Source organism: Oxyura jamaicensis, chromosome 4 (assembly GCF_011077185.1).
Source record: "Oxyura jamaicensis isolate SHBP4307 breed ruddy duck chromosome 4, BPBGC_Ojam_1.0, whole genome shotgun sequence".
In the NCBI taxonomy this organism is placed as follows: Eukaryota; Metazoa; Chordata; class Aves; order Anseriformes; family Anatidae; genus Oxyura; species Oxyura jamaicensis.
In genome coordinates, this window is record NC_048896.1 from 6,877,767 (window position 1) to 6,899,327 (window position 21,561).

Below are 21,561 nucleotides of genomic sequence, written 5' to 3' on the forward strand. Positions count from 1 at the left end.
TGATTTATATCGGTGGTGGGTTTTGTGTATATTTTTTTCTTTTTTCCTTTTTTTTTTTTTCTTCTCCCTTCACCTCAAGGGAAATTTGTCTCCTTTGTAGCCCTGGTGTTGTCAATAGATGCTCTATAAATAGCAAGAAAAAAGCTACAGGCGTTTCCATTTCTGTTGTCTTCCTTTGTCATTTGAAGCTATTCTCCTAGCTGCAAATAGGGCTAGATTAATAATTAAATTCTTATTAAAGTTGTGTTGCACAAAAACATTGTAGTATTTCATAAATAGTGAACTACAGCTCTCCAAAGCACTCTCATAAACTGTCAGCTTCCCACTCATTACTGGACCTTTCTAGCAGTTCTCTTGCCACCTCCTTCTCTGGTTGCTGGGTTTTCACCACAATGTGAGGATATTCTGTTAGACATGGAGGCATTCCTTGTTTTTCCTCTGGTGCTTTTGATGGCAGACAGAACTTGATACGAAGATGCCACATCTTTTGGTGACTGTGCAATCAGGATGTGTTATTCAGCTTCTGAAGCTGCCCAAGCAGCAGTTGCCATTTCAGTATCCTCCCCTGAGCCCACTCCTGCTTCTCCAAGAAGTGTCCCCAGTTCTCCGTGAAGTGCGGCGTGCTTACAACTCTGCCATATGCCGGCGCATGTGCCTGTGGCTCTTGATACGCACTCCAGAAGAAATGAATAGCATGCTGTAAATTACTATCTTGTCTGCACTGGTGCATGGAGCAGCCCACCTGTTTGGAAAGCAGCCAGCTTGCGTTTATTTTAGCAGATGGGGAAAGCAGAAAGCCACTCCGAGTAGGCAAGGAAGCAATATTTGTTCATTCAGTGGCAAGCATGGCAAAGTGGTGAACTGAGCTGCAGAGCTGAGTAAGAGTGGGCACATGCCTTGCGTAGCAGAACTACAGATCCTGGTGGCTGGGGAGGGGAGGGCAGCGGTCTGCCCAGTGCAGAGTAAGTTGTGGACGTTGCTTAGCCCCTGAGGAACAGGAGCATGCATCTTTATCACAGCTCAGATGCTGGAGGCTGAAAGCATCACCGAGCAGCATCTGGAGAGGAAACTGCAGTTTTCCCAGACCGGAGTAGGATAACAGTTGTAGGCAGCTGCAACACTGAAGAGTGGCTGGATTAAGTTAATCAACAGCTGTTTGTTAGTAGATGAACGCCTGGAACAGCTAGGAAATAAGGCTGTGTGTGGAAATGTTAGTGCCTTTTCTGCAGGGGAAAGAGCAGACACAATCAACAATTTTTGGGTTGTGCAAACCTTAAGAATTAATTTAAAATGAAATGTTTTGCCAAAAGCAGGTTTTAACTACATTGTTCTAGCTCACTTTGTCTGTTCCTGGTTCTCTAGTAAGGACTCTGTTGAGTGCATAGGGAGTGACTGTGCAATAAATACTGATGATCCATCTAAAGCAGGGTGGAACTCTGTCTTGGACAGGAGAAATCCACCTATGGATGCACTGAAGTTGATTTAAGTGGGTTTTGTTCCTGTTTTCTGGGGGTCAAATTGTCGCAGGTGATAAGCCAACTTCTACTTTCTGCTTTGCTCATGCTTGCCCGTGACTAGCAGGAGGACTGTGTCTTTCCATCCTCTCCTGCCACCTTCTACAGAAAGAATTTCTGCTCGTTGCTTTGCTTCAGTCCAAGAATGAGGCCTCCAAATAGGATTAGGATTTGGCAGAAATCTTTGGGGGTGCTTCTGCTGTGACTGCAGCAGTTTGGGGCTGTTTGGATGAGATGTGAGCTAGCGTGGTTGGCTGCTGGTGCTGGGAAAGTGAACAAAAATGATGGTCGATATGGGATGGTGAACCTTGCCCAGCGGATGGGTAACTGTTGAGGCCTAGGCTGCTCCTTCCTGTATCTGAACCAGCTAATTTAGTGAATATTTAGGAATCTCTGCCTTATGCAGCAATTGCAGCAGGGACTGGTGGTTGGCTTTGCCATAAGGAATTATTATTTGGACTCCACTAGTAAATATTCCTGTGATGTTTATGCTGTCAATAGGAGTTTATCCTCCCTCTTCCACCAGACAGAGAAGAGAGCTCTTAGACTGTCCGCAGTCGAATCTCAAAAGCGTTAACTCCTAATAACCAGCATGATCTAATTTAGATCAGCAGTATGAAAAGTCATTAGTTCAGGTAGTAAAAGCCCTCAATTAGACAAGAAATTTGCTTTCCCAAGAATGTAACTATCTGAGCTCTTCCAGACAGCTACTGTCCATCTCAAAATTTATGCAGTATTTATGCATGCCATAAAACTGTCCTTTTAATATCAATTCAAAAATAAGCACAGAGAAATAGTTGCCAAAGAGGAAATTTATAGTATTGGTTTGAGAACAAAAGAATAGGTGCTGCTTCCCAGTAAGAAGAGTGAATAAGTTGTGCTGTTGGCAACCTGTCATCATCACAGCCTCTGTGCAGCAGCAGCCTCCAGATGTAATGAGAGTTCTGTTCAAGTGGAGCTCTCATTTTCAAATATCGTCTAAGGAAATTCAAAGTAAAAGTTACAGCTTTCACAAGTTATTTTTCCTGGTGTTTTATTATTATTATTTAATTTTATTTTTAACATTTGGATTTGGTGTGTTTCTAGTTTGGTGTCTGGTTTTGGTCGTATATTGGGTAGCAAGGAGTAAGGCAAAAGGAAGGGCTCAAGAAACAGCTTGTTGTGATTTAATGTTAGCAAATGTGGCGACTTGTTTTTCCTGTTGCGTCTATCTTCAGTGTGAAAACTTGTATATCAGACTTGACCGAACTTAGAAGTTGTGAGCATCTAAATGCAAGCTGAAAAATAAGTTTCTGACTTGTCACACTAAAGCCCCAGGGCTGTTTGGTGAGAATATTTCATTGGTATTTTGGCAAGCTGAGTGGGGAAATGGTATGGATAGACTGCATTACCATTATGTGGATTTGAGTGTATCACAAGCCCAGAATCAAATTTTATTTTTTAATTAACTTTTAAGTATTTTTGTGCCCTAAGTTCATTATATTGTTAAGGTGTCTAACAGAAATCACTTCAGCTTGAATAAAGTAGGGAGAAAACAAAGTGGTAATGAAAAGAAGCTGAGGGAATTGTTCTCACATATATACCTGAGAGCTTTTCATTAACTACTTCAATGCAGAAAATGTTATTACAGAAAAATACCCCACTTTTCTACTTATTCCTTGTTTTGTAAACGCTGACTTAAATCAAGCTATTTTGGAGTTGTTTTTTGTTTGTTTGTTTGTTTTAAAAAAAGTTTGTCCTTGCAAGGAAAAGAAAGCAACCTGGTATCTTAAAATTTTTTTCTAAAAGGGGAAAAAAATAAAAGCAAACCAATTCTTACATAGCTGTAAACATTCTCAGAGCCCTAGGTCAATTCACTCCTGACCTTTCTTTCCTTTCTGTGGGTAGGGGAGGCAAAGGATGAAGGAGGTGCTCAGCAAGCATCACCACGGTGTTCCACAGCACAACCTGACAGGCAGCAGCCATGAGGTGTGTGCTGCTCTTCGTATTGTTCTTCCAAAAGAGTTGTGTTGGGGGAATGCTTTTTCTGTGTGCGTACGTGTGCATGCCAAAGGAGGGATTTTTCTTCTATTTGTGGATGTATGATTTATACTCTATACTCTAATACTGTTCATGGGTTGAAGGTTTAGTGTAGAAGTGTGATTTCAGCCCTTCTGAAATGCCAGAAAAAAAAACTATTGCAAGTATAACTATCTTGAGGCTCATAGCATGTAAGACTAATCAGACTAAAAAAAAAGTAAGGGAACCTAAAGGAGGAAAACCATGCCACAATTAATAGCCTGGAAGGTCATTCAAGAAGGGAAGTCAAAACCGGTCCCTGGAAGTACAGAATTTGTATGTTAAATGTGTCATCTGTACAGCAAGAACAGCCTAACAGGAACAGGGAAGTGCCTGGTTATTAAGACAGGTTGCTACAACATTTAGGTGGCAGAGCTGACACCTCTCCATGTAAAGACTAGGGAAAAATGTTTCTGTACAGCTTTATTAAACTCTGAATTATATCAAAGAATATTCAGTGGGAAACAGAGCCAAGGCTATGGACAGACTTGATTTTATGGTTTCTGGCAATTCCAGACATGATTAAAATGAAGCTGGACATGAAAGAAAGACATAAACCAGCAATGTTTAGCTGGTGTGTTTGTGTAATATAAACATGTCTGAATTTATCTTGAAAAACATCCTGGTGCCGGCGGCCATCTTAAAGATGGCTTTCCTTTCTCTTAGTAAAGCTTGGAGGAGGAAGGAAGTGGTTTTTATTTTATTTATTTATTTATTTATTTATTCACACTGGTTTGTGGTCAGTAAGTGTGTACTTAACAGTTGCTTACGGACTGTGAGTGTAAGCATATCCTAGGTCCTGCAATTAGCACGGACTCTGTAATGAAGGGAACCATAGAGAAAATGCAATGTCATCTGCTCCACATTGCACAGTATGTAAATACCACTTCGGATTTTTGTTACTTCCCTAAAAAGTACTGCCTGTTGTCTGCTGTGGTGCATATGTGATTGCTTCACATGTATGTTTTTTATCCCATTAGCAAAATCATACCAGACTCCTTGGTGATATTTCTCTCATTTCTGAAGGGTTTATTCACAGATATTGAATAATTACTCTTTTATGGTTATACACTGATTATTGTAGCCATCAAAAACGGACATCAGGTTTTTTGAAGTTTTTTACATTATATTCTGTGTGGCTGAAATTTCCCTGTGGACTGGTTGTTTGCACCTGTAGGTGAGGTCTGGTGCTGTCATTTCAGTGGCTCCATGAGGGTGCCTAGCTGTCATCATAGCAGGGAAATGAGGCTTTGGGGTTAGGGTTTTTTCCTAGTTTTGTCATAAATTCTCAGTCTGACTTGAGGCCATTCATCATGTTAAGAAAAGGTTTTAGCTGTTCCTGTCAAAACAGTGACATCAATTATGTTACCCATACATCATCCCAGCATTAAGGCTTTATTAGAGCTGTGGTCCTTGTATTTGCTCCAGATGTCAGTGCTATGATGTTCCTCAAAACCAAGGCTCTGCTACTCTGTATTCAAGTAACGTGAGGTGTGTTTGCTGATTTCAACACATTCTCCATTTATTGAAGGTGTGGCTCTCTTTGTGGCTTATTCACGTTTAAATAAATCTGTCTGCAGGTGGTCAGAGTATGTGTGTGACTGGTAAAGGACCACTTAAACTGGTAAAGGACCAGTAGTTCATTCTCCCCATTGACCCTATTAAGCAGCTGCTAGACTGCTTTCTGCATTTTTTTAAATTATTATTTTTTTTAATTGCTTTGCAAAAGTGGTGATCGAGAACCACACAGCATTGAGCCTTGTGATTAATTCCCCCAGCTCCCGCAGTTGAGTGGGACTTCTGGAAGGACCCTGCCTCTCACAGGGTCAGCCCAGGGATGTGCCTCTTGCCCGAGGCTGCTTGTGACAGTGGGACATGCCAGCTTGTTGGCAGAAGGTAGCAGTGCATTTCACTCCTGCTGGCTGTTCATATTTCTCGTTTCTCAACACACATTATCCTTTATCCCTGCAAATGTCAGAGGGACATGCCATAGGCTTCCTGCGCTGTTGATGTCAGTGTCGCCGCACACAGCTTGCTGGTGGCTTTGTGCAGGCTCCGGCTGTAGCAAAGTCTGTCTGGTGACTTCTTGGAGGAGTGACCCATCAAGACTTGTTGGTCTTTGGCTCGTCTTGGGTGAGAACTCTTAGTGATCACTCCCAGCAAGTTCCCTTCAGTCTCCGGGCTGTCAGTACATTTCATGAATGCACATGTAACCTTCAAACAAGCCCAAGTAATACTAGTGTTGTCGAGGGAGCAATTATCCGGTGACCCAGACCTTGTGCTCCGGTGACCTACTCTTTTTTAACAGCTTGTGCTTTTCTATTAGCTTATACATCCCTTTTAATGACACTTTATCTGGATTATTAGTCTGTGTTACTGGCGCTGTGTGTAGTCTAATGAAGGAACAACAACTAAGGTGACAAGTGTCTCATACAGATTAATGAGGTCTTCAATCAAGGTGACTGCCCACTGTGGAAAGACTATCAAGTTGAATCACTTATTTCCTATATATGATTTTTACTAATGTCTTTTTGATAGGAGAATAAAAGAAAAATCTAGAGAATGAAAATGTAAGGGGATCATAGTAGTTTGAAGGGACCCATGTTTAAATCGATCTGAAAATTCTTAAAAATTATTCATTTGCAGATGTTTAGGAAACAGTTAAATTGCTTGAATTACCAGCCAGCGCTTCCAGAACCAGATAAATTTATATAGTCCTACTACATCTGCAATTATGGGCTAGCATGTCAATGGTTACTTTCTCAGTCTTTGGGATTTGTCTTAATCTTTGGATTTATTTACTTTCATTTGCTATATGGTTGTACAGTCTCAGCTTATTTTTGGATGTAGTTCTATAGCTATGCATCACATTATGCATAACTAGTAGTGGTTATAGACTGTCCTGTGAAAAAGCATTTAATTTTTGTTCTTGAGAGATGATCTGTTCCTTAAAGATGTAAACTGAGCGATCTTGCTGTCTCCATTATTAAGGCTTCAATTTTTAGATAGAGGAAAAGTGTTTTAATTCTTTCTGGTAGTGAAATACTTTGAGATAGCTGGAGCTTTCTGTATGCTACACATTTTATCTTTTTACCATTTAATAGTCTGACCCCATTCAGGAAAACATTTCAGACTGCATGTCATGTATATTATTAATGGCAGTATTGACTTATAAGATCAACTTTAAAAGATGACTTACTGTTTTACAAGAAAACCATCATAAAGACTAATGTGGTCTCTCTTTGTACATCGACTTTTCTACCCATTGAAAATAATGATCGAGTCAAATGTCACTGGATTATTACCCTTGTTCTGATAAACTCTGTATAATTACATATCCTGATAAAGACATGTTCTTTTTATGTTGGGGAATAGGTGTACTGATGTTGCATTACCTGCAGATGTGGAATGATTAATCCATGATGTTAACATAGAGATTGCCTATGGTTAGGCAATAACAGCATGCTTTTTTCTTTTTTCTTTTTTTTTTTTTTTGAAGAGTTATTCCACTGTTTATGAAAGCTGCATGAAACAATGTAAATTGTTGATGTTTATGAGAAGTATTGTTTATGAAAGTAAATATTTTCCCCTCACCCCTCTATCATCATGACTAAGACACTTCAACACTTTAAATTGTATTTTCTTTCCCATAAACCTTTCTTCCCCTCCTTTCTTCCCCCAACCCTGACATTATGTAGTTGATTTAATTCTCTAGATTGCTTTCCTCAAGCTCTAACTTGAGTTCATTTTGTTATGTGGTGACCACAGTTATGGATGACGCTCCCCCTGGCACTCAGGAGTACATTATGTTACGGCAAGATTCGATCCAATCTGCGGAATTAAAGAAAAAAGAGTCCCCTTTTCGTGCTAAGTGTCACGAAATCTTCTGCTGTCCACTGAAGCAAGTGCACCTCAAAGAGAACACAGAGCCGGAAGGTTTGTGGCACTATGGATCCATGTTCTGTTTGTTTATATTTTTATTTTTTCCATGTATGTCCCTAGAGTGTGCTGTGTGTTTTCCAGCCTGTGTCAGTGCAGTGCAACTGATGCAGGAAGTGTGATGCACTCCATGTCCCCCTTTGCTTGCCTGTTAGTGTCTGATAGCTGTATCACGGGACACTATATATAAGCTATGTACAGTATCATTCTAGATGAGAAGTAAAATGATGCTGCTTTTTCTTAAATAAAGTTTGTTTGTTTCAGCTCTCATCATTACACACTGCCCTTTTTTTGGCTGCCAAAAGTTGCTTGCTACTTAAACAGCATTAATTCCAAGTCAGTTCTTTGCAGTAACGTTTCTGAAGCTGCACTTTGCTGAAAATAATGGCACTTAGGCTCAGATTCGGCTTGTCCCCAACACCTTTCACTCCATAAGGCTTCTGCATAGCGCTAGAGAATGCTCATGACAGCTGTACTTCAGTAAAGCAGGATGAAGTTTGTATGTAATGCACGCCTGGTTGCATTTTGGAAAATGAAATGCATGCAGAGCAGAAAAAATAAGCAGAATGTTTTCTTTTTCAGATAAAGCAAAGGTATGGTCTTTTCTAATGCTGTGTTAACTAATACGAAATTATTAATGAGGTATCCATATCTTTAACTTGTTGGTCCAGTGTATTTAAGATGAAGCTATTTTTTATTATATTAAAAAAAATATTTTCTTTATTGTTTCATATGTGTTTTTCATTGCTGCCTCCATATTCTACATGGTAAGGCTTCTACTTTTTGCCAAAGCATCAGTATCTGCCAAGACAAGCAATGCTACTGCTGGTAGATGTATTTTAAGATGAAATATTTTGGGGAGATCTGTATTTTTATTAAACAACAAAAAAAAGGCATTTCTCATCTCACCACAAATATTCAGTCTGACACAAACACTGGTGTAAGGTGTGGGGAGAGATTTTTTTGTTTGTTAGAGTGATGTTGCAACTGAATTTTAAAATTGGGTTTTGAAAACATGAGGTCTAATTCTTCTCAGTTCTGGTGCTGACTTGGGTTTTGATTTTGTAATTCTGAATTTAAAAAAAGTGAAGTTGAATCCCACGGCACTCTTCTGGATTAACAAATATAATGAATTTCCTATCATCTGTCAGGATTTGTGTTTGTGAGTAAATTATGAGCCCAGAACTGCTCATGTCAAGATCCTCTAGAAAGACAATGACAAGTGAGCTGCTAGAGGTGCTCAGCAACACTGGCAAATATTATTTTGTAAATGGAAGGTTCTGCATGAACTGTAAAGTGAAGAGTATTCTGTATCAAATAGATTTGGGCTCTAAAGTTGACCTCATTGACCCATATACTGTATTCCACATCTCCTTTGTGCTCATGTGGAACTCCAGCAGAAGGTGATGGTTATTTCAGTGGAACTTATTACTGACAGCTGGATTTCTCCTGGTGACTAGCTCTTATCATTTTCAGTGGATGAAACAAGTTACACTAATGGCATGTTCAAGAGGAAAACACAGGAAGTGGATTTGTGCAAGGCATTTTATCTCCAGACTGTGAGTTTCCTGGGGGCATGGTTTGGTTCAACACTAAGAATTCCAGGATCTGTCGGGAAAAGCTTGCAAGGTACAGGCTCAAAGTGAAGACCTAGAGAGCATCAGTTCTGCTGAACTGTTGCCTGAAAGCCAACAGTTGTTCTTAGATTCTCCATAAATCTCCATACTCTCTATCCCCAACAGCTGTTACTCCTTCCTCCATGGCATATGGTATTGTTAATCATTCTTACTGAAAATGTTTAGTTTTAAGAGGAACGCTTTCCATCTTTTACTGTGGTATATGAGGATGAATGTTTCTTCCCTTCCCTCCTTTAGCCCTCCTCCTCTCCTCCAGGAATTTTGCATCACTAGACAGGGCACAAGAAGCCGTGGCCACTTACCCCACAATCGGCTGACTTTATGGGACTTCATACAGATATTATTTCAATGGAACTTTTATGTTGCATGATTTCTACAGATGTTTCTGTGAAAGACACTTCTCACCTAAGAAGGAAAATACATGTTGAAGAGTCCTTTTAGCCTCTCCTGCAGCTCAGATTGCCTAGGATCTTTTTCTTTGAAATCTGCAAATGGTTTGGCAATGGTGTTAGACCCCCCTGAAAGGCTGACGTGTGTCATGCTTAGTGGTTCATTGGCATGAAGCTGAAAACTTATGAGTATGAAATGATTTAAACTGAGCTATCAGTGCAAACACAAAAACAGTCTGTGTGAAGTCAATGGAACGGCTGGAAGAAACCCTATCTGAATACCTTCTAGTGAGAACCCAACAGTCAACAGCTCAGTTGTGCCGTGAGGATGAATGATAAAAAGAAAAAAAAAAAGTTTAAACTTGTTACCATAGTATAATTTTCACATTTTTAAAGGTACTGGAAAGTACAATAACTAAGTAGCCACTATGAAACTTCCATGATGGCATTTTACTTAGGTTATATGAAACATTGCAGACTTGAAAGACTCTGCAGTGAATATAAAAATGTACATTTTTCTTTTTTTACCTGCTGAGTAATGACATAGGAACACAAAGTGAATTCTGAAAGTTTCTAGCATAGCAACTCATCTAAATATTTTATTTAGATTATGGATTTTTTCTCTACACTTTTTAACCACACTTTCACACAGGGTGAGTGCTTGGGCCATCTCATATATAGCTTCAGGATTTGGATTTGCTAAGCATGTATGATGATGTCAGGTAAAGGATTTTCCTGGCTTTCTGTAGGAGTGTTTGGGGAATACTCTACTGTGTACTGAAATACTTGAACAGCACCTCATTCTGGTATTTGAAAGAGGTGACCCAACAGATGTATTTCTCTTATCTCAGACCCATTTCTCAAAACAAAATAGATACTTGTTTCCTAAATTAACTTGTCTTGGTTTCTCCTTTTCCTGATGCCTAACCTGCCTCCATCATTTTTCACAACACCCATGTGCCTCAAATACACCCAGAACAATACTCAAATAAACAGCAGAAAAGATTGGGGCCTGGTATATTCAATATCAACCTTCAGGACATATAACTGTTCTTGGTCCAGTAACTGTGGCAAACACAGTCTATTTTAACTAATAGATGTGGAAGGAAAGAGAAGAACAATGGGAAATTATATATACATATATATTATCTCTCCAAAATGTGGAAATTTCCATTTGGGCCCCATGCTAGCTGGATGACATCTGGATTGCACTTCACATAGGAAGCTGCATTTCCTACTGCTATGAGAAACTCTGGACTAAGTTAAATGATGAACTTGTGCTTCATTCTGCACCATTTCAGCTCTGTTTTCTCAAAGTCATTCTACGGTTTACAAATGCTGTGGATCTCTCAAATGCAATAAAACAAGAGGAGCTGACATCCTTACCTGGATGCGAGGTCCTGTGGGCATTGAGCATTGTTTACAGTTATATCCAAGCTGTAGCAAAATACAGGGTGTTTTTGTAGCTTCCCTTAAGCCAGGAATACACTGCTAGCAGGAGAAGGGCCATCTGAAGTACATTTTGCAGCTATTTGTTCTCTTAAATAGTTTAAGCATAAGCTGCTGCTATCTGTATAAAACATGGTTGCATAAAAAGAAGTCTGCTCCTGGAAAACTAATTTGAGTTGTATTATTACATCCAGAGGAAAGAAAATAATGAGAGATGTTTTTTAAAAACACCCATTGGTTAGTCACAGTCACATAATCAAGAGCCTTGGCCTTTTGCCCACAGTTCTGTTTTCATGTTGTTGTTTTTTTTTTTTTTTTTTATTTTTTTTTTTTTTTTTTTTGTAACATTTAGTCTCCCTGCAGGCATGCATAACCTTTTTACACAAAAAAGCAGGCAAGCATGGCAAAACCTGTAGTGGGGATGGAGACAGGGAAATCTGGGATAGCAGCTGGTAATGAGTAAAGGCAGCTTTCCTCAACCAACAGGAAATCTGATTAGATAGAAAATGTTAAGAATGCTAATGTGAAACAAGCAGCTTTGCTGTTGCCCTTGACAATGGCTTGTTATCTTCATCCCTAGCAATGGGAGGACTGGCAGAGCCGGTCCCGGGGGCGATGAGAAGGTAGGACACTTGAGCACATTATGTGGGAGGCTGGCTCTTCTGCCTGCTCCATGTGCACACGCTGTTTTGTCACCAGCAGAAATTCAGAGCCTTTATGTTGTCATATTGAATGTCCCTTTGGTGCTCCAAGCATTGTGTCAACACTGATAGTACTGTTACTTGGCACGCTAATTATATACTTTTCTTCTAGACCAAATCAGTCCTATTAGCCCAGCTCCCTCATTTGCTTATCTTAATACATGCGTATTTCTGCATTTTAGAAAATTAAAGAAAGGGGAGGAGAACCTGTATTTGGAATCATGGAGAGCTGTAAGAGGCTTTTAACTTTGTATATTGTTCAGATCTGAAAAAGGCTTTGTATTCCAGTGGAGAATAATAGAGATGAGCAATGTGAAACATAAGTACAGCCCTCTGTGCTGATCGTGTCTGAGATGTTCAGAGCCAGCACACTTGGCCGTGAGACACCAGTGAGGAGGTTCAGGATCTGTGCTGTGTGTGTTCAATCTTGGATTTAAGCTGGACCAACATCTGCCTGAAAGGGACTTGCTTGTTCATTAAATAAGGGCTCCTGCTATGTTAAGTTTCTAAATAGGATCACATTACGAGGGTTATGCTGCCTTGATATTATTTGATCACATTTTTTAGTCTTCCAAGATGATTTTCATCGTGTCTTCAGCTTTCAGAATGCGTAAAGGCTTTCTGAGGTGAAAAGTGAAGACTTGCTTTCCCGTTTTCCTAGGCTTTTGCCAGCAGGATTATTTAAGCCTTTCCTCCTGCAGATAAGCAGTCTTGCCTGGAGCACTTCAAGCCTGAGAGGGAGTAAGGGAGGGCAGACAGTTTGCCGTTGCTTGGTGTTGGGCCCCACAGCCCTCAGTGCTCTCATCATCACCCTTTCCCTCAGCAAAGTTGCCTTCTTCCTCCCTGTAGGAGGACTGAGCACCCCTCAGCCCTCCTGCAGGGAATGTGAGGTTTTCACCCTGCCTTGCTCCTGAGTCCTGGCATTGGCAAGAAGAAGCAACGTGCAATGCCTGAACCTTGTCCAATATCAAATGAAAATAAGCTCTAAATTCTGTCTCTCTAGAGTTGCTGCAGCAATGGATCATATCTGTTATGCAGAATGATGTAGAAGGAGTGACAGAGACCACAAAAGCCAAAGGTCTAAAGCTACCACAGTTGAAATGGCTTTTCCCCCAAGAGAAAGCAACTTTGGCTTGAGTGATTAAGTGACAACCTTCTATTTCAGGGCATTGGGAGGAAGTGGTGACAACAGCTCTCTTATTTTTGTCAGATGCTTAGCACATAAAGCAGAACAGCTCAGTTCTGTGAGTGGCTGAGCCCTCTTGCCCTGATCCTCCAAAGCCTTTAAGCACATGATTAACTTTAAACATTTGAGTGCTCCCAGCAGAGTTAAAGGGGATGGGATGCATTTAATGAGCTTACCTGAACATAGTCTGGGCCTGGCTTGGGTTCAGGCTCAGAGAGTGCAAATCCAGAGTAATTCCACCAAAATCCAAGATTTACTCAATATTTACTTGTCTGCAAATGAGATCAGAGCCCCATTGTAGTTCAATTTTATTTCTTATTTTCTTACTCTTTTAGGAGTTTATATGGTCCTTATTGCTACAACCATTTGTGATTGAACATGCTTATCCTCACAGTACTCTTGTGAAGTAGGAAAGTTTAATGTTTCCAGTTAGAAAGAGGGAAGTGAAAGGCCTGATCCTCAAAGCTATTTGGACATCTCATCCATGTTAGTATCAATAACACCTCCCACTGAATCAGCTGAGCGTTAAGTACCTTACTATTTATCTTCTGAAGTTTTGGGAGTGTGACATGCCTGGATTTTGGACTGTTCTTTTGGCTGCTGCACCTATTCTTTAGTGCCCAGGTGTTTCCCAATGTCTGTAAAACACAGTCAAACTACAGTGAGCCATCAGATGGATGGTCCCAAATCTACAGACAACAGATAAACCAGGAAGGCACCAAGAGTTGAGGAGTCCTCACAGTATTTCTGTCTGCCACCTCACCTGGCCACAAGCAAAAAGTTGGAAATTAAGTGCTTTTGGTACTGAGTTTTCCTGGTGAAACAACACAAATGTGCAGCTCTAATTGTGACATTAGCCAAATTCACATTCTGTAGTGTCAGAGAAGGTTAACTAAGCAATGGCATTAAGAGTAGCCTTAGAGCTTTTATTTCAAGATCATGGATTTTAATTCTCAAACCAGAGCTGGCCTTATTGCTGAACTGGTCGTGGTGACCTAAAGAGAATTCTTACCTACCTGTATGCTCTTAGTGACAAATCTTTTATCTATGACGTTTGCTATTTTGCTCTAATCTCAGAATAAATATTTGTTATGGAGACAGTATCTGATACTTAGCATATCTAAAGTAGGATGTTTAGACCAAATGAGTCACACAGATGTGCTTTTCTCATCTCATCTTTTGAAAGACTTTGAGAGCTGCAAAGAGTGCTCCTTGTATGGAGGAAGGCCTTTGTCTTGCTACATTTACATTCCACGATTCTCCTGAGAAAGTATCAGACTGCTCTTCAAACTGTCCTCAGTTTAAATAAGATGATGTAGTTCTTTATTAATAATAAAATATCTTTGTACCTTATTCAACTACATGGTCTATCATAATTATTGCACGGCCTTTTATCACTGCTAATGGCTGTAGTATTTGAATATTGGCTTTTAGATTGGGAGCATACCAGTTTTTCATGCTGTTCTTGGTTAGGAAAACTCCAGAACCAAATTGTTAAACTTTTTGTCTATCACTGCAAAGCTTCTTTTCCCAGGATAATCACTTACAAAATCATTTAAGCATGTCTACACAGGGCAGTGGAGCATACTACAGAGATCCCCTAGCTGATGTCCCATATCTTTACAGCACAGTGCATCAACGTGCAACAGTAATAGTTGTCTCAGTGAAAACTATCCTAAGTTGCTCACAGTGTTATGTTGCAGCAGGTCTATGGTTTCCAGTTCCAGGGTTAGCTCAGCTGTTACCTAACTCAGACTTCTGCTCTTTGTTCTGTCAGTTTGGACATTCAGTAACAGATACATCTGAATGCACAAAAGTGAAGCCAAAACAAATGTAAAGGTTTATCAGAAAGCCTAACAGACTCCATACCTCTAGGATTTTCTGGAGAAGAAAAGTTCTATGTTAGCATCAAAGCCTGATGATCAAAGTCTTGCTCTCTGGGGAGGAGATGGAGGTTACCTTCAAAAGATGTTCATAAAGAGGTTAAGGTGAGGCTGTGCAGTGATATAGAGGAGGTATAAATAGTTAAATATGTCACATTTTTCAGGTAAACTAAATTCTTGCATGGTGATTTAGCAAGGAAAAAAATAAAGAACATAACATATTGACTCTGCAGAAGTCTTTAGGTGCGAACCGTCCTTCATGCTTGACATTTCCATGATTTATATCAATATTCCATCCAAAAATCCATGATTTATATCAATAAACCATCATGAAACTTGTCAGGGCATAGACAGGTCAGTAAACTGTTGGCTAGTGACTTTGGAGATGGGTTGTTTTCACTGATATCTCCTGCCTACCTTCACAGAGATCATTGGTTGAAAAGCTTTACCAACTTTTCAGTGTTGTGAAGGCAGATCGGGCTGCAGAATAAGCCAGCCATGAAGATAGTCTTCAGGACAAGAATCTGGTACTGCAGCGAACACCATGTTAAGTTTTTTGCCTTTTGATAAAGGCACTAACAGCATAAACCACATTTGTGGTGACTGACAGTCTGTTCTCCTGGCTTTCCTCTGAGCAGTCAAATGTTTTTTTAATTTCTTCAATAAGTGATGCCAAACAAGAAAGCGGAAAGAGTTGTTAAAAATGTGAGGTTTATTTCAATTGTGTGCCTTTGCTTAATTGGTGCCTACTCCTGTTTTTCTTCTTCTGCAAATCCAGCTTGTTTGAATTGATAGTCAAAGACCAAGTTTTGCTCTTTAGTTGCTGTTTCTCAGGTGAGTATGATCGATCTCTCTCTCATTCCAGAGAGGTGACATCAAATGTAGCTGGTGTCTTTCAAATATTGTTAGTAGAAAATATTTAACATTCTCAAACTCTTTTAATAATGAACTATTAATGTTAACCCAGTAGAGTTCATGTTGTTGGCCTTACAATGTTTAGATTAAATATGCACTAAAACAGTAGTAAGCAAAAATTCAGATTGGACTTGATCTGCCAAAATGCAAGTAATCAGTTTCTTAAATCACTTGAATATTAGATGAATGTAAAAGTGGTGAGAAAGTTTGCTGGTCTTTGTACTAATAACAAAGGAATACACTTAGGAAATAATCCTATTAACTGAAATATTTCATGTAGTGCATTTAATACATGCCGTGAAATGTACAGTCATTATAACACTGGTTCTGGATAAAAATACATGGTGCTAATTATTTCAAAGTTCAGAGAAGCTTTAAGTCAAAGCAAACTCTCCTTCTGGTTTTGAAGAATATTTTTTATGATATGCAATTGTTACTATAGTGGAATTATATTTTCTCTAAAATTCAGATGAATGCTTTGCTTGAAAAATTGCTTTGCCCCTTGACGATTTCCCTCTAAATAACAGACAAAGAGTTTATTTAAGATCACTTCTCTGCTATGCTGTTTAGCCAAATAACTTCAAGTCATGCTGATGAGCCTTGAGGAAGACTAAGCAGATCACTGTAAGGTTCTTGAGTTAATGTGGACTCCTCTTCTTTAAAAGTGATAAATTCATAATGAAAAATTAGCATGTTATTTTAAAGGATAGCAATTTCTCTTGCTGAGAAAAGCTGCTGCTTCTTTGGCACACTAAGATATATGTTTTCTTAAGAATGCCTGTTTTGAATGTAAATAGTATTTTTCTCACATTCGGAATACAGGAGAACATATTTTAGGATGTTCTGTGGATGCTCAGCTTGTGCCATTGGGAACCCTGAGAACTCTAATGAGTTTATAGGTCATTTCTGCTAAGGACGCTTTTGAAGATAAATACAATTCATTTGTTGAAACTTTTAAAATCTCAATTCCTAATAATTTTATTTTGAAAGGAAGTTGCAAATAAGCAGGGAATAATCATCAAGAGGAAAGAGAGACTGGGTAGGAAGGCATGTTATGAAAGGAGAATGGGTATAAAGATCAGCAGAAGAAGAGAGGGCACTTTTAACTGTAAGGAATCACAGTTGTGAGTAGGAGAGTTTGAGATGGGAAAAGGTGAGTTCTGTGAAGGGGAAGAAAAGTCTGCTAAGAGAGTGGTTGGGAAGCTGGTGGTATGGACAGGTGAGCAGAGTTCTTTCAGATTATCTTGTTGGCTGCAGGTGAGATCCAGAACTGAAAAGGACCTCTCTGAGCTCCAAGAGAGCTAGAGGGCTACTGAATAAGAGAGGAGTTTGAAGCTTCTTCTGGATGAAAACCTGAAAGTAGGAGAAATGGCCTGGAGAGGACAGAAATTGAGGTTGTTTGGCATCACGCTATGGAGATCTGACCCCATGAATTGACCAGCCAGACGCTCTAGGCACAACAGGTTCTTCTCTAACTCTTAATTCACTGCTCTGTGTACGCTGTCAGATGTATGAAGTTATTTGATCATCTAAACAGTGGATTCTAACCACACAGGTAGTTTTCCATATCCTAAGTTGAAGTTAATGAAGTACATTGACTTCTCTAGAATGCTGACAGTTTACATCTGATCAGGTGTATTTATGGTCAAATTCTTTAATTTGCATATGTGAATGACAGCGTGTGCAGCTTTTTTTGTCCAAGAGAATGAGAAAAACCATGGGATAACACTTGGATATTTTTTTCTCCATATAATCCCTCCTATAGGAGAATTTGTACTGCCTCAACAGAATTGAAAAGGTGCCTTTTAAAAACTAATGTCTCAGAGGGACATCTTTAAAAAAAAAAATCTCCAACACTCCTGCCAGTTTTTTTTTATTTATCTATTTTTATTTTAAGGGTTTTACTGCCAGCTTTTAAAGTCAGCTTGTTTCCAGCAGAATGATGTTGATATGGATGCTGGCCTACATTTTTCACTGTAAGTCCTTGGCCAGACTCTTATTTATGGATAAAATCGGAATTCAGTCAACCTGGGATGGATGCAGAGAGAGTGTTAGTTGGCTTCAGGTCAACTTATCATCTGAGTTCTGTAATACATCCCCAAAGATTTCATCACATACATTTGAAAGGTACCAGTGACTGAACTTGGTGTTACAGGAGTTCTATACTTAGTCCTGCGCTCTTACAGGAGATCTTTCCTATTCAGGTGCCAAATTCTCTGCCTTCATTCCTTGGTGGTTGGGTGTTTTATTTTTGTTTGTTTGGTTTTGTTTTTTTTTCATAGTAATCTTTCTATATATCCTATGTTCCAGGAGTCATTCTATTTCCCTCTGAGTCGACGTCTGAACAATCTATTGTTGCTGTATGAAGTCCACCTTCTTTTTGTTTAGTGCTAGGGAAAGAAGTCTGGCTGGGAGGTGGGAGGAGCACCTGGTATAATGCTGTCAGCTTTTTAATCTCTTGGAGCTGATGTCTGTGAAGAACACTCACTTTTAAGGACATATCTATAGGAGTTTCTTTTGTTACTTAGGGCAATGTTTATAAGGAAAAATGTGTAAATCTAAACTCATACACTAAATTTCTCAAGAGACTTCTGTTGCCGTAAGTTGGTTGGAAAGGAAACTTCAACTAAAATGTTAATTTGTACTACTTTGATTCAGGATGGGGCTCCAGGGAAGGATCAAGACAGATTGACTCTTGCAGTTGGTAGTTTGAGCAAATTCACCAACAGTTTAGGACTCATTTATAGTCTTTCAAAACTTAGTCGTGACAATGTTGTAGAGTATGGGATAGTTGATGTCTAATTTCTCCATCATTATAATAATAGGACTTGTTATTTCCTGTGTAATATGACTTCTTCAGATTGGCATAGCACCATTTGAAGTCAATGGATCTTAAAGATTTGAAGCAAAGGGAATTGCAGGAGTGGAGCGAGCATTGACTGAAGACCTGATTCCCAATGCAATGCTTTCTTCTAACTTCTTGAGAGACTAAGTACTCACAGTTGACTTTGTCAGTGGAACTGGCAAAAGTTCTAGGAATCCTCTGCCTCTCCATTAAGCCTAGCTGCAACAAAGGTCCTATAAAGAGCAGGTGATAATGGCTTTGCTTGCTTCAGCTACTTCTAATAGCACTTTTTTTCAGCAGTCTATTGAAACCAAATAAGAGGGGAGAAAGAAGAACATGCACATAACTGAGATCTTTTCTGGAACTATGTCTTCTGCAGATTTTCAAAGTGTCTGTTACATGAAGACTTACGAGGGAAGTGCTTTCATAAAATGTTTCTTATTAAAGAAGAAAAGTGGTTCAACAAAAAAGGGATTTGACTGTGTGAGTGTGCCATATAATTTAATTGCATAGGTCACATTTCATTAGGAACTTTGCATTGTATAAATTGATTGCTTCCATTTGGGAAAGTATATTCAGCTAAGAAAATACTTTTTTTTTTTTTCTAAACACTTTTTTTTTTTTTTTGAGTTTTGGAGAATTGTCCTATTCTTCTTCCAAAATGTTTTTTGTGTTCCTTCTGCATGGGAGGACTCCACTTTTATTTTGAAAATGTCATGTGTTTTATTAATGACTGATGCCCAAGTCCACCTTTTTTAATCACCTCTATCCAAAGGTGTATATTTCTTGGGCTGAGAAGTACTTTCCTTGGGAAAAAAATACTCACTTTTTCTTCCCTTTTTTTTTTTTTTTCTTTCCTTAAATCTTCTGGTTAGAGACTAGAAACAGGAAAACCAGTGAAACGTCTTGGTCTCTTACTGCTAGCAAATAATAATCTCATGTAAAAGGTGGCCAAATCATATGTTTCCATGTCCTCTTCCAAACAGTAAGTTCAAGTAATATTGCATATAACAAATGCAGGCGAAGATCTCTAGTCTTGTCTATTCATACCTCTACAGAGCAGGTTTTCTCTGACAGCGTTTGGCATAGAGAAAGAGCATCAATGAGAATTTAGTAAGTACAAGCTATGAATGCAAGAACAGCTAGGAATTTGAAGTATATAAGAAAATGAGAATGTAATTGTATGTTTTACACTAGCCATATATTTTCCTCCTTGGATGTCAGGGCTTCAAGGACTGGAAATTAAAAGATTAACCAGCAGAAACACTAGCAAATGTCCTCTTCATAGAGAAGAGACAGTTGTGCTTGCTGACTTGCACTGGCATAGGTTCAGCTTTAAAATATTCAATATTTATTGACTGGTAAGCTACTCTGCAACAGCAGTTGCTGTTGTCCCAGGACAGTGTATTTCCACTTACGTATGCAATTTCATTAAAGTTATAGTATTGGTTCTTATTTGCACTAGGTCATTGACACCTCCTGTGCTGGTCAGAAGAAGCTTTTCGGTGACCTTAAATTATTCCTTTAAGAGTGTTACCTCACCTTTTAGTTCCCTTTCCACCAAGGTCATATAAACGTCTGCTGTAATTGGACTGCATGCTTCCTTAATAATTAACAAATATTTGAAATAGCTAAAGACAGTCTTGAGACTTTTTTTCCTGTAACCTCTATACTATAATTAAGTGTATTAGTGTTGAATAATGGGAGAGCCAGAAGTATGTTTTCCTTTCTCATAGTGAACGAAGGAAAATGTCAATGCAGAGACCAGATTAGAATCTGCACAGCATGTCAAATTGTTCTTCATGGCAAAATTACTTATTAGGGCAATTAATGCAGAGGTGTTGTGACTAGGTATAAAAAGTGCTGAATAGTGTCAGCTTTCTAATAACTGATGTAAGTTCATGTCTCCTATTAAGCAGTAGGAGCTGGAGATTCAACAAGGAGAAAAAATCTTTCTGTGCATGAATTGTGTGAGAATTAAGTAGCATTCTGCATAGAAGAGTATTCCAGTAGCAAGTGTGGAGCTAACTGCATGAGCAAAGCACAGTAGTAAGTTTTCTACTTGGATTTCAATCCTGAGAGGATTAGATCTTTCTGGATGGCAAGTGGGCTGCCATGACTCAGAGCAGAAGTGATTAGATCATCTGGATAATGGAGGCCACAGAATCTCTTCCAGACTATGGTATTAAGCACAGTGCTTTGACTCAAATATATCTCTTTGAAAGGCACCTCACCTTCAAGAGGGAAGAAATTTTAAAACTTTTTTTTTTCCATTAGTAATTTGCTAATAACCTTTTATTCAAAGTAAGTGTTCCTTGGACTTATAATTAAGCAGGATGCAGCCTAAGATTATTATAACTTTTTTTTTTTTTTTAATGAAAAAAGTGTTTTCTTGGTGGTCTATTTTCCTCAAAAGAAATTGATCTGAAAAGTGGTTCTAGATAGACTGTTTTGGTGTCTTTAAAGAACTGCATAAAGATTCTTATTAGAATATACTTAGGATAGCATGGTACATTAATGGAAATTTAGTTTGTGTTGAATCCCAAATAAGGGAAGTTCTTCAGCCACATTTACACCACCTGCAGAGTGTTTGTCTTGGGGCAGCTTGTTCCAGCATCACACCAGGAAGTGGGGTATCAGGGAGACTTGTGGCTCTCCCATCCACAGGGAGGAAATACAGCCTTTGGGCCAGTTTTTTATTTTTTATTTTTTTCTTTAAAAATCAAAAGCTTACTTCAAAAGAATCTGGGACCCAGTAGGAAATTATTTCCAGCTAGTTCATGAGCCTAAATTTTGGAGGCTGTTGTCAGTGGACTTCAAAACTCATTTGTTTTCTAGCAGATGTCTGTCGACCAAACTGATAAGTTAGGAAGTGCTTGAGGGGTAGCATGTGAGTCAGAGTCCTCCCATGCCAAGGTATTTAGAGAAAGAGGCAGGTATGCCCTTCAGTCAGGACTGAAGTGTGTTTAGTAACTGAGGGGACTGAGTGATGCCAGGCTGTTCTCTGCTGGAACAAAGCCATTCTTAAATTTAATTTTAAGCATG

The 21,561-nt window shown here is 39.0% G+C and overlaps 1 protein-coding gene across 4 annotated transcripts in view; it reads left to right on the plus strand.

The window, feature by feature from the left end:
• The window catches only part of FGF13 (fibroblast growth factor 13), a 228,065-nt gene that overhangs the window by 113,392 nt on the left and 93,112 nt on the right, over positions 1-21,561 (plus strand). For 3 of the 4 annotated variants that reach the window (XM_035325469.1, XM_035325466.1, XM_035325467.1), the window contains one exon: positions 7,341-7,508. The exons of the other annotated variant lie outside the window; for it this stretch is intronic. In XM_035325469.1, coding sequence (XP_035181360.1) covers positions 7,341-7,508 — 168 coding nt within the window. The remainder of the gene's footprint in view (positions 1-7,340; positions 7,509-21,561) is intronic. 4 annotated transcript variants of the gene reach the window in all.